This window comes from Lipotes vexillifer, unplaced genomic scaffold, assembly GCF_000442215.2.
Source record: "Lipotes vexillifer unplaced genomic scaffold, Lipotes_vexillifer_v1.1 scaffold573, whole genome shotgun sequence".
Taxonomy (NCBI): Eukaryota; Metazoa; Chordata; class Mammalia; order Artiodactyla; family Lipotidae; genus Lipotes; species Lipotes vexillifer.
Genome location: NW_006796432.1, coordinates 438,985 through 455,282, shown reverse-complemented (window position 1 = coordinate 455,282; position 16,298 = coordinate 438,985). Strand labels below are relative to the sequence as shown.

Genomic DNA, 16,298 nt, shown 5'->3' with positions numbered 1-16,298 from the left:
CGGGGGAGGGACTCAGTCCACGACACAGACGAAGAGCCTGAGGCTCAGAGCACAGAACTCTGTGTGCTGCCTGATCCCCTTGCTGCAGCTCAGGGTTCTGGTGAGAGGCTGGAGCATCTGCTGTCGTTGAATACGTCTGCATCCCCCGGTGCTTTCTCTAATCAAGAGTGTGAACAGGGAGTGGGACGGGGGAGCAGAATCACTGATACAGGGCAGCCCTCCTGGAGGAAGTGCAACAGGGCCGCCGGACACCAACCATGCTTTCTCTCCCTCCAATATACGTACATTCACAGGCAGTGAGTATACACATACATACATGCAGAGAGGTTTTTTTAAAAGGATAAACAAGACACTGACAAACAGTCAGCAAAGCATTAAAGTCCTCGATAAAGAGAAGCTACTTGCAGTGGGCTGAATGGTGGCCCCTCAAATGATATGTCCACGTCCCAACTCCCAGAAGCTATGAATGTGGCCTTATTTGGAAAAAAGGTCTCCTCAAATGTCATTAAATAAAAGATCCTGAGATGGGATCATTCTGGATTACCTGGGTGGGCCCTAAATCCAGTGACAAGTGTCCATGTAAGAGAAAAGCAGAGGGAAGATTTGAGATGGAGAAAAGAAGGCCATGTGGACAGACGCAGAGACTGGAGTGATGCGGCCACAAGCCAAGGGACACCTGGAGCCACCAGGCACCGGAAGAGGCAAGGAAAGATCCCTCCCCCCACCCACAAGAGCCTTTGAAGGGAGAATGGCCCTTGGACACCTTGATTTTAGACTTCAGACTCCCAGAACTGTGAGAGAATACATTTCTCTACTTTTAAGCCACGAAATTGGTAGTAACCTGTTATGGCAGCCACAGAAAGGAATACACTAACACGTGTAACTTTTTCTTCCTTATGACCAAAAATCAGGAGGTAGCCCACCTACAGAATTGACTTTCAACTAATTGTAGGTATAAGATATCGAAAGCGTCGAGGATGATGGTTCAAAGTCATGGGGGAATAGAAAGCTGAGGAAAGCCAGAATCGGCAGGGAACTGAGGCAGGCTTTCCAGAGGATGTTTCGAGCCTGTCCCTCACACTGCCCCGTCCAGAGGTGCTCCCAGGGGTGGGATGACATTCACAATCCCGACAGACGTGGCTGGTTTCCAGCAAGTGCTCGCACGTGCCAGGTCTATGCCAAGACTGTCTGCCCGTCAGCTCCCTCCGTCCTCTCCCTGAAGCGGGGCTCGGGTGGCCCTACCTTGGAGTAGGCCAGGTGTCGGAAGGCCTTGCGGGCCTCCAGCGGCTCCAGGAACTCCACGATGGCCGTGACGCCACCCTCTGGCAGCAGCACGCGGCCCAGGCTGCCGAAGCGGCCAAAGGTCTCCTGCAGCTCAGCCGCCAGGGTGCCGGCTGGGAGGTTCTTCACCAGGATCACGGTCTTGCTTCGCTCAGCGGCGGCCTGCAGGGAGGGGACAGCTCACGTGGGACGATGGAAAGGAGGGTCACTGACCCCCGACACCAGTACTGATCGGTGGGTGACTCTGGACCAGGCGGCCACGTGTGACCTCGGGTACCAGGCCCTCAGGAAGCAGGTCCAGGAGACCCCACCCTCTCGGGCACGCCACACTGTGGATGAGAGGCGGCCCCGAGGAGTGGATGAGGGAGAGGGCTCTGGAACTGGACCCCCCAGGTCAAATCCCGGCCCCTCCACTACTGAGCCGAGGCAAATTCTGACAGCGCCCGACCACAGCCCTCGCTGGACCTTCCAGGACACTCCAGCCCAGGGCCGGGATCTGCATCTCTGTGCTAGGGGACTTCCGGATCTGCACAACGGCTGACACCACACGTGAAACGTTAACACCCCGTGGGAGCTGCCCATGGCTCTCAGGAGTTGGTGTGTCACCTGTCCCTTGGGTGGGACAACTCCGAGTTGGGCGGTGTCCCCCGGGGAAGGTGCCAGCCCACTGTTCTACCAGGGGCACTGGGATGAGCATGCCCTTTGCTGGTCTCCCCCCTCCCCTTGTCCCTTCTCGCCAGTGTTTTCTGTCCAGTGAACTACTTGCGCTTGCATCTTTGTCTCAGTTGGCTTTTGGAAGAACCCAAACCAAGACACCAGATATACGGCCTTGAGAAATGCACTTGAAATGTATTCAGCCCCCTCACCTGACATGAGGACACGGCACCCATTTCATGGGTCGTCCCAGGAAAAGAGTCAATCAAAGGGGTTGACGTAAGCACGCTGCTTAGCAATTGCTAACATTAGCAATTATTATTAAAACATGCTGGATGGAGAATAGAAGAGCCAAAAAAAATTAACGGGAGGATTCCAGGCATAGGGCATATCTGGGTATGAGTCTCCACCTGGCCACCAATCTAATTTGAAACCTTGGGTCAAGTGCTTTCCCTCTGCAGCTCAATTTTCTTTCTTTCTCTCTTTTCTTTAATTTTATTTTACGTTGGAGTATAGTTAATTTACAGTGTTGTGTTAGTTTCAGGTGTTCAGCAGTGATTCATTTATACATATACATATACCTATTCTTTTTCACATTCTTTTCCCACGTAGATTATCACAGGATACTGAGTGGGGCTCCCTGTGCTACACAGTAGGTCCTTTGCCGATGATCTATTTTATAGAGCGATGTGTGCGTGCTGATCCCAAGCTCCCCATTTATCCCTCTCCCTCACATTTAACCTTTGGTAACCGCAAGTTTGTTTTCAAAGTCTGTGAGTCTGTTTCTGTTTTGTAAATAAGTTTTTTCTTTTTTAGATTCCACACATAAGTAATATCATATGATATTTGTCTTTCTCTGTCTGACTTACTTCACTTAGTATGACAGCCTCTAGGTCCATCCATATTGCTGCAAATGGCATTATTTCATTCTTCTTTATGGCTGAGTAATATTGCGTTGTGTATGTGTAACCACATCTTCTTTATCCATTACTGTCGATGGACACTTGGGCTGCTTCCGTGTCCTGGCTACTGTAAATAGCGCTGCGGTGAGCGCTGGGGTGCTGGCTACTGTAAATAGCGCTGCTGTGAGCGTTGGAGTGCTGGCTACAGTAAATAGCACTGCAGTGAGCGTTTCCTGGCTACTGTAAAAAGCGCTGCAGTGAGCGTTGGGTGCTGGCTACTGTAAATAGCGCTGCAGTGAGCGTTTCCTGGCTACTGTAAATAGCGCTGCAGTGAGCGTTGGGTGCGTCGCGTCCTAACCGTCCTTTTAAGGTGAAACTCTTAAGGTTTGGTGAGGCTGAGGAAACAGCAGTTTGCGGGTCAGAAGCCCTGAGATTGAGCCCAGGCCCTGCCACAGACTCACTGTCTGACCTTTAAGTCCCCTCCCCACTCTCCGGACCTCAGGTTCCCAGTCTGTAAGACGAAGGGGAGGGTGTCAGGTGCTCGCAGCAGGCCCTCTGAGACTTCATCATCCCGACACCTAAGAACTTCTACCTGCTAAGGAATAAGCACGTGGAGGAACCTTCCCCTATGTGATTCAAGAAAGGTCTCGATCCGCAACAGATAACAGGTGCTCTTAGTAAGGTGCTAGGTCGGGGAACAGGATGCTTAGGGCGCCCCCCCCCCCAACCTGTGTGGAGAAACTCTTGCTTACAGCCCCGGAGGGACACCCTCCAGGTCCGATGGGCCACTGGGCCACGAGTCTGAGCTGATGATCAAGCGACAGTTGCAAAGTTAATGCTAATCATCTTTGAAAGGCCTGACCCTCCCACCCATCCACACATCTGCTGATGTGAGACTCCACCCCCAGCTCTCCAGGGGTGGGGGTGGGGCCGAGCCCTGAGCGGCTCGCTGGGCTGGGCAGCGGGCACTCACCTGGCTGAAGGAGTCCAGACTGACCCCATTGTCGAGGAGGAAGCGCCGCACCTCCTGGACGAGCTGGGTCTCTCCCAGGGCCACGCGCACGGCCACGCTGCCCTTGGTCTCCTGCGGGAGGGAAAGGGAAGATGCCCTGTTGGCTGTCGTGCAGACCTGCCCCATCTCCCAACAGCCTGAGGAGGAGGCTCGCACGGAGCCGGACCCCGCGGAAGGCCCCCGCGGTGCTCCCCCTGTGGATACCCACTCTGGCTTGATGGCTCTGGGTTCCGCATCTGTCAGGGTGAATCAAGAACCCCACACCTCCCCTCCAGCTTCCCCTCCCCCATCTCCCGCCTGCTCCCTCCCCTCCAGTCGTATGTAAGGATCTCATGCCAAGTTCATTCCCACCTGAGGGCTTCTGTGCGCTCACCTCTGCCCTCCATTCAATTTCTGCTAGAATGTCGCACCCCTGAGCAGCCGGCCTCGCTCTCACGCCCTGTCCCCTTACTCAGCTCAAGCCTTCTTCAAGCCATCACACCAACATGCGGCACCTTTGCTAATGAGCTAGTGTCTTCCTCTGCTGGAAGGCTCTAGGAGAGCAGGACTGTTTCCCTTTAGGGCCCTGCTCTCTTCCCAGTGCTCAGAGCACTGGTGGGATCTGAACCAGCTGCAGCTCCTCCCGACTGGCTGAGGCCCGGAGCTGTGCGGCCAACATGGTGCCCACGAGCTCAGCCACTGGGCACCTGAAACACGGCGCGTCCGAACCCAGTGTAAGACACGCACTGAATTGTAAACACTCAGTGAGGGAAAAGAAAGCAGTGCAAGACAGCTTGTCATTTTTTTATACTGTGGATAATGAACTAATAATATCCTGGCCATATCGAATTAATAGGATAGATTCTATTCTGAAAAATTAACTTTGAAAATTAACTTTGCCTGTTCCTTTTTGCTTTTTAAAAATGTGGCCACTTGGACATTTACAATTCTGTGTGGGGCTCGCATTCTATTTCTGGGGGACAGTGCTGACCTTCAGCATGGGGCAGGGGCAGTAAATGACGATGGCCAGCAAGTTTATGGACCAAATCTATGGATATCCTTTGCCTGCTGGCTGAAAAACACACTCCCAGGTTTTGCCAAAGATGAACTTGGCCACAGTCTAACTGGAGACACAGCATTTAAAGGAAGGTATGTGATCCGGAGAAGCCAAATGGACGGAGGGGGAAGGTCGGAAGGAACAAGGTCAGACTTGGGAGAGGGGGACGGTCAGAGACCTACGACCTACCCTGTGTTCATCTCAAAGACCTGGGCTGGCTGGGCCCAGGAAGTGGGTGGGACCACCTTTGGGGAGTGGTTCAGAGCGAGGGCAGTGGATTTGGGTTGACCTGGGTCACCCCACCTCCACCTGTTTCCAGGCGTGTGACCCTGGGCAAGTGCCTTTGTGTCCCTGGGCCTCCAGTTCTTCATCTGGGAAGTGGGGCGAGAGGAGCACCGCACGCTAAGTGCTCATCGTCAGTTCCTTTCTGCACGTGGCTCCACACTCGCCCACGAGAAGCCAGGGCAGGGTGGATGCTTCCATGGGGGAGGCCCCAGAAGACAAGCTGGTGGACAACCCCAGCCCGACCCCACCCCCTCCCCTGCCCAGAACCGGGGGCACATCAGACAGGGCGCCCACTCACATGGTCAAACACTTGACTCTTGGTGGCGCTGTACTTCTGGGCGATGGCGTCGGCCACTGCATTCGGGCCCATGAACAGCGTGTTCCAGTTGTGAGAGCTGAGTCAGAGGCAGAACAGAGAGGTCAGACCATGGCTGAATGGGGGCAATTTTTTTCAGATGCAAAGCCTGTTAAGAAATGAGCTTGTGGGCCTGCCTTCCTAAGTTCCCCGAAGGCTCCTCTCCCCCATCTTACTTGGCATGGGCCAAGTACCAGCGCCTGAAGACAACAAGAGCCACGATGATATTAATAAGCCCTAACGTCTGTCTAGCGCTCACTCGGCACCAGGGACCAAGCACTTTGCTTACACTGACTCAATCCTTATGACACCACAAAAGTGAGGCACCACTGATTCTTCCCATTTTGCAGATGAGGAAACTGAGGCTCAGCAAAGTTATGGATGAGGGGCTAAAGCCACCACGAGGAGTCAGGGTACCCTGGCAGCTAGGAGAGGAGGGGCGAGGGCAGCCAAAGCCTGGGTCAGAGGCAGGTTTGGACCTGGAGCTGTTGGCTTTATCTTTTGACTCTTTCTTCTTCTTGTAAGACGATGATCCTGGGGTGTCTGCGTCCTCGCCGGCCTCCTTCTTGATGGTGGATGGTAACACGTGGAGCATCCTGCCCTGGAGGAGGACGAGGGGAAGGGGGTAAAGACAGGAAGGCGGCAGGCGCTTCTACATCCTGCCCCGGGTACGTCGGCCTCTCCACGAGGAGGCTGGACCCAGCACTGAGATCCTTGTCGCAAGACAGGGGCCTCGGGCAGGATGCCCACGAGGCCGCCCTGAACCCAGAACGGGGGCCTGGCCATGTGGCACAGGGGCCTGACTTTGTGACGGGGGCCACCTGACAAAGCTTCACAGAGGATGCCGATCGGTTTGTAAGTGACACCTGCAGGGCTCCCCACCCGACTCTGTCCCTGTGAGAGTGTGAGCTCCACGCGGGCAGGAGCCAGGTTCAGCGGCAGTCACAGGGGATCAATAAATCATGAATGAATGAATGAACGAACGAACAGAAAAGGGAGGCGAGGCAGCCTGGGGCTTCGGCTTGTGTGCTAAGCACGTTATTTGGAAGAAAGAAGCGTTTCTTACATTCTACTGTGGCCATTTCAATGACTGGGTCAAAACTCTTTCCTTACTCCTTCCTCTTCCAAGTGGTATTTTGAGAAAGCATGTTCATTTAATCCACAGACACTTTTTAAGGGCCCACTATGGGCCAGGTGCTCCTCTAGGGGCTAACGATAGATCAGTGAACAGGACAGAGCAGACCCTGCCCCGTGGAGGCAGCTTGGATCAGGAGGCAGCTTCACGTGCATCAGGCGTGCTTCCCTAGAAGCATGGGTGCGGTTTCGTGCCTGCGCGCACGCACACACACCCACAGCCTCTCCCCATCACCTGGGCCCGGCAGGCGCCCGCCACCCCGTGGGCCATCACCTGGAACACCTGCCCATCCACTTCAGCGTAGGCCTTCACGGCGTGCTCCGGGAACATGAAGGTGACGAAGGCAAAGCCCTTGGGCTTCTTGGTCAGGCTGTCGATGGGGTAATGCAGCTCAGACAGGGGACCTGAGGGTAGGAAGGGCGTCAGTGTCCTGCAGGCCAGAGCTGGGTGAGAAAATTCTGGGCACTAGTCAAGCGATGGGTTTTAACCAGGGAGAGCGTGGAGCTGCTGCCGCCGCTTGGCCCAGGACAAAAGGTGGCAAGGGGCTGCCGTAAGACCCCCCTCATGGGTCAGGGTGTCCTTCCACAACCCTTCGTGTGTCTATTCTGAGAGCAGAGGTGTCTGGCCTGGACCCTCCTTCATCACATACTATACGTGTGGCCTCGGGCAAGCCACAGGGTTTTACGGGCCTCAGGCTTCTTATCTGTAAAATGGTATCTCTAAGAATACCCAGCTCGGAGGACGGCAGGGAGGGTTAAACGCACCAATACGTGTCATGTACTAAACAGTGCCTGCTGGTGACGTAGGGCCACAGAAGTGTCTGCTGGGATATTATTATGATGCTCACATTAAAGTACACACCTTCCACTCTGAACACCAGGGTGTGACCAAGTCCTCCTTCCCGGGCTTTATCTTCCCGGATGGATACTTCGAGTCGATTGACGACCCCCTCTCCAGTGCCTGGCCCTGCCACGTAAACCAGGGCACCAGCCTGTGCGGGAAGATCTGGCGGCAGGACAGCAGGACACAGGCCAGGAGGTGACACCAATTTGCCTGATGGCAGAATCCTGCTCAGGGCCTCCTTGTCCGGAAGACAAGCACTCAACCGAGCTCGGATCCCCTGCAACCCACAACTGGTCTCCAAAGAGAAGCGGGGGGACGCTCCAGGGGATCTTAAAAGCATCTAGACCTCGCCCTGCCATTCTGAGCCCTAACTTCCTTCCCTTCAACAACCACGACCTTACAAACAAGCACAGCCCCATGTGCCAAGGTGAACTACAGGCCTTCAAGTCTGTGTCCTGCAAAATAATGCTAGCAACCACAACAATGAAAATGGCCCTCACTAGCAAACGCATCCAGATGCTCGGTCTGGAGAGCAAGACTATTTAGACAGCAGAGTTCAGACTGCGGAGCACTTCATATTAACACACTCGGTGAGTGGGCTTCCTAGACCACAGCAAGGGTTCAGGTACCAGGCACATCTCAGAAAACTATACCCAAACCCCGTCAGTTCTGAGTTTAGTGAGTGAAAGCTAAGGGAGTCTGGGTTCAGACCACGAAAGGTGCCTGTGATGCCATCTAGGACTTCGACTTCTGCTGTCTACCTACTGTTTGAATCTTCACAGCAGCTCAGAGATGGTGAGGCCCATTTTATGGGTGAGAAAACTGAGGCCAGAGGGGGACATCATTAGCCCAAGGTCAAGAGCTGCAGGAGGCACATGGGGACTCAGACCACCCGCTGCAGGTGCCTGTGGTGAGCCGGAGGCCATGCCCCTACCGTATTTGGAGAAGAGCTTCTCCAGGTCTTCCTCGGAGCTGGTGTAGGGCAGGTTTCGCACAAAGAGCCTCCCAGAGTCGGCCAGGTCCTCTTCCTCTTCATGCTCCCCGAGTGTCCGGCTTTGCCAGGGTTTGGCGCTATTCTCTGGGGGCACCTTGGCTGCGGGGACGTGCTTTTCCCTAAACACCTCGATGTAGCGTCCACCTGCACAAGGAGAGGCAGTCAGGGGCCCGGGGGAGGCCTGGATCCTGCCAGCTTCCAGACTCTGTTGCTGCCTTCCGGAAGCCATGGTGAAGGTGGCTGGTGACAGCGCCGGACACCAGGCTCTGTAAACCAGGGTGGCGGCCCCAGCCAACGCCAGGCCTCAATCTCATTTACCCTGCGAGCTCGGCTTTAGCTCAAGGGGGAGCCTGCCTGGGCCGCCTGGTCCATGGGGCTGCATCCTCCCAATTCCAGGGCACGGCCCCTGGCACTGCCCTGGGAATCATCTCATGTGACAACCCAACCCTGAAGAGCCACCTTGTGCTGCTGCTGAACTGTGTCCATGCATTGCCCCGGGCACCTGATTAGACCACGACCACCACCACCACCTCCACATGCACACAGTAGGTGCTCAATAAATACCTACCACCTGACTTGCTAGCAAGACTGCTTAGGTTTCTCCTCTTCCCTAACAGAATTTGTGTCTTCACAAGGGATCAATGGCTAGACCTGAATCACCTGTCCATACCAGGGACAGGCCAAAGAGCACATCCTTGGTTACCTTGTTCAGGTGACCTCCCAGCTCCAGACCCGGTACTTGCTGTTCCTTGTACTTGCTATTCCCTGTACTGGAACGGCCCCACCCCACAAAGCCAGAGCTGGCTCCCTTTACCCCTCTGGCTTTTGTTCCAGTGTCGCCAGCTTAGTGTGGCCCAAGCTGACACGATCCTGTTTAAAATGCGCCTTCTCCAATCCCGGCCCTCTCCTGCATCTGTCCACAGCACGGCCCCTCTGGTTACCGCCTGTCTCTCCCCCCTCGATGTCAGTTTCCTCTACAGGAAACTTAGCCTAATCTCTGCCCCAGGAGGGCGGGGGCTTTGGTCTGTTCTGCTCACGGCTGTATCCTCCATGCCCAGGGCAGTGCCCGGCAGGCACACAGCAGGCCCTCAATATAACCTTACAGAGCAACTGAATGAACGAACCCCTGCCACCACGCGGTGTGGGACCGCCCGGCATCCTTACCCATGTATTCCCTGTTGCATTTCAGAGCTTTCCTCACTTCCTCTTCACTGCTGAAATCCACAAAGACGTACCCTGTGAAAGGACCACGACAAAGGTAAGGTCTGCAGGCCCGGCAGACAAACATGGGAGTCACGGAGGAACACCCACACCGCGCTTCGTGTTTGGGGGAATCTGAGCAGAAAGTGTGTGTGTGTGGGAAACCTGTACTTTTCGCCCAATCTCCAAAATACAGACAATCCCTGATGCCCCCCGGGCAAATTTCCCTTTGTAGGCAGCGGAGGGCCTTGGCCTGCCTCCCAGCCTCACCCTGTCCTGCCCAGTCCCTGCTCTTTGACCTTCTCTGGACAAATGCCTGTGGTTGCGGTGCTGCAACCCAGCTCGGCACCAAGGAGCCACCTCCACAGGACTGCCCGTCAGTGCCCGTGGCCCTGACTTGCACAGACGAGCACGTAGAGTCTTCCCTAAACACGAGAGACCTCGCCTCCCCACTTTTCTAGAGGAGTTAAGTGACGTGCGCACGGACACACAGCTAACGCGTGGCAGTGCCGTAACCTGCGCCAAAGCCCGTGGGTTTTGGTGTCTATCACAAGACCCTCCCCTGGGGGACTGCAAAAGCCCCCACCCAGCCCACCTGTCCTTGGGCCCTGCCCCTGGACCCTTCCCTCACCAGCCAGGGGACCATTCTAAACCTGATCACGGCCTCCCCTTGCTTTGAGCCCCCGGTGGGCCCCTACATCTGGGCTGAAGGCCGCAGTCATTACTGAGCCCCCAGGCCTGGGGGCTGGGCCCTGCCTGCGCAAGTGAAAACCTCATACTAGGCTGCCAGCGGCAGGGGACAAGAGGCAGATCCCTGTCCTGAGCACTTTCACCACATCCACAAAAGTGGGGACCACAAATAGGAAAAAAAAAGTAGCTGCCCTCCAAACATCTCCACAGTTCAACTGCCCCAACCTTCCAGCTCTAGCATCTGCCTCTCCAGCCCCCTTGAAACAGCCCAGACCTTACCTGTTTTGTTTCCATGGGCATTTCTCACTATTCGAATGGCCACCGGTTTCAGGGGTGCCAGGAATTCCATGACGTTTTTCTGTGAGGAGAAGAAAAGTTTTTTCCCAAAAGTGCAAAAACCGAATAAAGAAACATGGGTCAAATTTCTGAATTTAGAAAGGACACCAAAGTGTTTCATCTTTTGTAGTCTCTCTCTTTCCCCTAAATTACACACGTTTTCTCCATCGTAAATTAAAACCGCCTTGGAGAAGAAATTTTTTTTTAAGTTGGAGAAGAAACAAGGATTATAAATATAGAATAGTAATGGCCCCGTTAGTATCTTAAGGTATTGCTTCTGATCTTTTTTCCCAAGTACCTTTTTACTTAACTGGGGTTAAATCCCATTTTTTTTACGTCTCATCAAAGCATGATTATTTGTCCACGTTACGTCGCGGGGGCGATGCCCGTAGGGCGCCGCTGCGGGTGGCTCCCAATTTTCTCAGCTATTTCTCTATTGTTTGGACATGAGGGTGATCTAAACTCTTTTTAAAGAATGCACAAACACACGGAGCACAAAATTTAGCAAATACCGAGAAGCCCCAAGAAGAAAACAAAAATGGTCCTAACTGCAAGGCCCAGATCACTCTTGCTGGCACTCCAGACAGGGCCAAGTGTTCCCTGATGGGGGTTGCGGGGGGACGGTCCCCAGCTGAGACCCACTAATTTAACCACTTCTCTAGTGATACGGCGTAGAGGTTGTTTCCAGTTTTTCGTTTTTATAAATAAAATGACACAAATTAATACATTAATTTATAAATAAAATAAGAATTAGAAAATGTGGCAATGAACATCCTTGCACTGACCTCTTGGTGTACCTGGATGATTCGCCTGTAGTGCAAATTCCCAGGAAGGTAATTGCTAGATCAAAGGTACATACGTGTATTTTAAATTCTGACTGATGCTTCCAGATTGCCTTCCAAAAGGCTTCACCGCAAACTTCCCCCAACAGTGTGTGAAACAATTTATTACTGAACTTAAAAAATTTCTGCAAAAATGTAACCTTCCTGTTTTGATCTGTATTTCTTTAATTATGAGTGAACTCAGGCATATTTCCCAGCCATTTGAATTCTTTCTCTTAGAAGACCTCCTATCTTTTGTCCACTTTTCTATTGGGTCATACGTAGGTCCCAATGTCTACTTACCTATTTGTAAATTAAAGAAGCAGGTTTTGTCTGTTGTTTGTGTTATACGTGTCTGTTGTTTGTCTTTTGACTTTATGACAAAAAGTTGCCTTAGAGAAGTTTTAAATGTTATCTAGTCAATTAATCCTTCTTTTTCTTATGACTACCAAGTTCTGCAAACTGCTTAGAAAGGCATTCTTTTTTTTTTAATTGAAGTATAGTTGATTTACAATGTTGTGTTAGCTTCTGGTGTACAGAAAAGCAATTCGGTTATGTGTGTATATATGTATGTATGTGTATACGCATATATGTGTGTACACACATGTATACATGTGTATGTATACATATACTTTTTCATATTCTTTTCCGTTACGGTTTATTACAGGATACGGAATACAGAAAGGCATTCTTCATTCCAAGATTACAAGTAAATTCAATGCTTTCTCCTAGAACTTTTATTGTCTCAGTTTTTTATCTTAAATTCTTGATGCATCTGAAATTTAGGTTGCTATGAGGAGTAAGGCGGGGCTCCACCTTTTTTTTTTAATTCAGAAAAGTTAACTGGTTGTCCCATTACTATTTATAGAAAAATCTCTCTTCTCTTCATTGATATGAGACACCCTATCCTAAATTAGATGCTTATACATATGTGAGTCTATTTCTGAATTCGATTCTATTCCATTAACCTGTCAACAGCTTCACCTGAACCAAACTGTTTTAATTACTGTAGCTTTAAAACATGTTTCAACATCCTGCAGGGGAAGGGTCTATTCCCACAGGATGTTCCCAGCTGTTCTCCGGGATCCCACCCCCACCCCCCCAATCCTGATGAAACTCTGTGATCCCACTGAATTTACTCATTTATTCACTAATTAGGGAGGAACTGGCATTTTTATTTTCTAAGAATGTATGGCTTTACATTTATGTAAGCATTCTTTTAAATCCCCCAGTGGAATTGAACATTTTCTTTATATAGAACCTATAAAACTTTTATTAGAATACCTATAAAGCCCCCAATACATAATTTTCATTAGAATATCTAGAAATAGACTGTCTTTTCGTTTCTTCCTTCCCTTCCTGTCCTTCCTTCCTTCCTTTTTTTCTTTCTCTTTCATAAAAGTAATCTCTTTTTTCCAATACATCTTCTGTTACCGTTTGTGGAAAGAAGTGATCATTTTTTGTGTATTTATTTGCAAAAGTCCATCTAATGTCTCCCGTCCCCACTGAAGCACATGATTTTCTGCATGGTTGGTAGTGACAGAACTCTGACTCTAAATTAGCAGACAATTCAGATAGTCCAGTAGAACCCAAATGCTTGTTACTCCGAAATCCTATTAAGTTTTATTTAAAAAAATAATTAGCAAATATACAGACTCAAAAAAGATGAGAGAAAAAAAGAGCATAAAATATAATCAGGCACTTTCCAAAAGAGGATACACACATGATATACAAACGTGAAAGAATGACTGACCTCACTAATAATTGAAAATATAAATCAAAATGAGATGCCATTTGACCTGTCATGTTGATAAAGATTAATACCCAGCGTTCACAAAAATGTGCACTCTCATTCTCTGCTAAGGGAGTATAAACTGGCCAGGCTTCCAGAGGGCAACTGGCACTCTGTATCAAAGACTTAAAAATGTACTGAATACATGCATGTGCTTGTATACAGTACTTATCTGGAGCAAGGGTTGGCAAACGATAGCCCACAGGCCAAATATTGCCCACGGCCTGCAAGCTAATAGTTTTTACATTTTCCAAGGATTATCAAAAAAAAAAAAAAAAAGTGCAATAGCCCATATAGCTCACAAAGCCTAAAATATGCACTAAATGACGTTGATAGAAAAACATCTGTTGACCTCCGATCTCAAGAAATGCGCTGACTGCATTATTATTCAAATCAGCAGAAGACTAGAAACAATCCCCATGTCTCAGTTTAGGAGGTTGGGTGAGCGTAACACAGTGTGTCCAGAGTAGAGAATAGCATGCAACGTGAAAAATGACGCCGTAGCAGAAAATTCAACATTCAAAGACATTTATGGCATAATGTGATGAGAGAGGAAAAGAGCTTCAAAATAGTTCCTACTGTAGGATTGCTTTTTAAAAAGAAAAGACACAGGGGGCTTCCCTGGTGGCGCAGTGCTTGAGAGTCCGCCTGCCGACGCAGGAGACGCGGGTTCGTGCCCCGTTTCGGGAGGATCCCACATGCCGCGGAGCGGCTGGGCCCGTGAGCCATGGCCGCTGGGCCTGCGCGGCCGGAGCCTGTGCTCCACAAAAAAAAAAAAAAAAAAAAAAAAAAAAAAAAAAGAAAAGACACAGGACTTCCCTGTTGGTGCAGTGATTAAGAATCTGCCTGCCAACGTAGGGGACACAGGTCAAGCCCTGGTCCGGGAAGATCCCACATGCCGCGGAGCACCTAAGCCTGTGCACTACAACTACTGAGCCTGTGCTCTAGAGCCCGCGAGTCATGACTACTGAGCCCACGTGCCACAACTACTGAAGTCCACGTGCCTAGAGCCCGTGCTCCACAACGAGAAGCCACTGCAATTAGAAGCTCACGCACCGCCACGAACAGTAGCCCTCTCTCACCGCAACTAGAGAAAGCCCAGGCGCAGTAATGAAGACCCAACGCAACCAAAGATAATTTAAATAATTAATTAAAAAAAAAAAAGAAAAACACAGATCAACGTTTCTATACAATGAAAAAGATGTCTAAGAAGATATACTCAGAATTTATTACTGGTTGTCAGTGTATGGGATATAGATGTGGGGGATTGAGGGGAGCTTGCTCCAGTTTGCCTGGGACAGTCTTTTTTCCTATAGTAATCAGACCTGTAGGTAATTAGCTCTGCATCCTGGTACCCCATCTGGTTAGCACTTCTCTCTCAACACAGTTTGGTTGGCAATTTGTAGAGTGATAGGTAATTTTTACTTCTTGTTATTTCGCAACATTAAAAAACATTTCCTATGCTGAACTAATACTACTTTCATGAGGAGGGAAATTGACAAAGTGTTCTCTCCTGCGTAGACCCAGAGTCAGCAAACTACAGCAGGCAGGCCAAACGTGGCCCACTGCCTGCTTCTGTAAATAAAGTTTCATTGGCACACAGCCAGGCCTATTTGGCCACCTCTCACCTCGGGCTGCCTCCGTGCTACGAAAGCAGGGTTGAGTAGTCGTAACAGAGACCATACTGATCACAAAGCCTTGAGTAATTTACTAGCTGGTCCTTTTTAAATTTTTTAGCAGAAGTAGGCCCACCCCTAGCATAGATGACTGGTGAGTGAGACCAGTCCTTCTTGGTCTCAATATAGCCGGCCCTGTTTCCCGACCTTGACGATGCCCAAGATCCTACGTATCAGTCTTTCTGGCCCCCAGTTCCCTCCAGCTGAAGTCTTCAACTGATCCTGAAGCTCCCGTGCAGCAGAGGCTCCTGGGACCCTCACCCTTGTCGCCCGCTCCCCGGGGGCTCCTCACCCCGTCCCGTTACTGGCGCGTACCTCTGTGACGTTGAATGGGGCTCCCCGCAGCTTCACGGTGTGGGTGGTGGTGCGTTCCTTCTGGTTGGCTGGTTTCTCGGTCTGAGTGATGGCAAAGAACAGAAACGGCCACAGTGAGCTCCCTGGTGCAGCCGCAGGGGGTGCCGACCCGGGCGTTGCAGTGAACGCTGCAAGGCCCCTGGCGCCAGGGCCAGCTGGCAATGTCGGAAGCATCGTGCCTGCCAAGGACGTGGAGTTTGGCCAGAGCCTGTGGTAGGAGGTGCCAAGCCTCCATGTGCCCCTGAGATGAGGGCCGGAACCATAGGCCGGCTCGCTGGGGGTCTGCTCGCAAGGGCACCAGGCCACACAGAGGGGCAGAGCCTGGGAAGGAGCCCTGAGGTACGGTGACATTTGCTACCACTTATTTAGGGCGTATCCTGTGCCAGATGTTGTGCAAAGCACTTTAAAACAATCTTACAATCTTTAAAACAATCTTACAGGGTTTGGGATGTCTTCTGTAGTTTTAGAATCGAAACAGCTCTGAAAAACCTAATCTTTTGGTTAATTCGTTTGGTAACAAAACCTGCCCTTAGACTCATTTGCCAGCAAAGCCCGCTCTGAGCTGTTACATCACAATTTAGGGTTTACGTCTATACCAAGTAGATGAGCAATCATTTCTAGCTTCACTGCAGAAATAGTCCTGTGCTTTTATGGGGTGCTGCCCCGTATAAGTTGTGGGGTATCTCCCTGAAACCTGGAGCTTCTGATTTCCAGTGCACACCCAGGTGCAGGGGTTTTGGAAACTGGACACAGAAACCAGTGCTCTGCTGAGCATCACCTTAGATGAAGATCAGAGGCCTGAAGAGAAGCGCCTCACCCCATCCCGTGGCTACTCCACATCAGGACTGGGATCTGAACCCACGGCTCACTGACTTACCCACACTCGACTACCTCTTTAGAATCTCTAGGAGAAAAGGACAGGAGGTGGCAAT

The 16,298-nt window shown here is 51.0% G+C and overlaps 1 protein-coding gene across 1 annotated transcript in view; it reads right to left on the bottom strand.

The window, feature by feature from the left end:
* RBM19 (RNA binding motif protein 19) overlaps nucleotides 1-16,298 on the bottom strand; it is a 123,276-nt gene that overhangs the window by 101,107 nt on the left and 5,871 nt on the right. The window contains exons 7-15 of the mRNA XM_007468563.1: nucleotides 15,328-15,408; nucleotides 10,667-10,745; nucleotides 9,662-9,733; nucleotides 8,438-8,641; nucleotides 6,934-7,064; nucleotides 6,005-6,126; nucleotides 5,469-5,565; nucleotides 3,811-3,921; nucleotides 1,243-1,443 (exon numbers count right to left, since the gene is read on the bottom strand). Of these exons, the coding sequence (XP_007468625.1) occupies nucleotides 1,243-1,443; nucleotides 3,811-3,921; nucleotides 5,469-5,565; nucleotides 6,005-6,126; nucleotides 6,934-7,064; nucleotides 8,438-8,641; nucleotides 9,662-9,733; nucleotides 10,667-10,745; nucleotides 15,328-15,408 (1,098 nt within the window). The remainder of the gene's footprint in view (nucleotides 1-1,242; nucleotides 1,444-3,810; nucleotides 3,922-5,468; nucleotides 5,566-6,004; nucleotides 6,127-6,933; nucleotides 7,065-8,437; nucleotides 8,642-9,661; nucleotides 9,734-10,666; nucleotides 10,746-15,327; nucleotides 15,409-16,298) is intronic.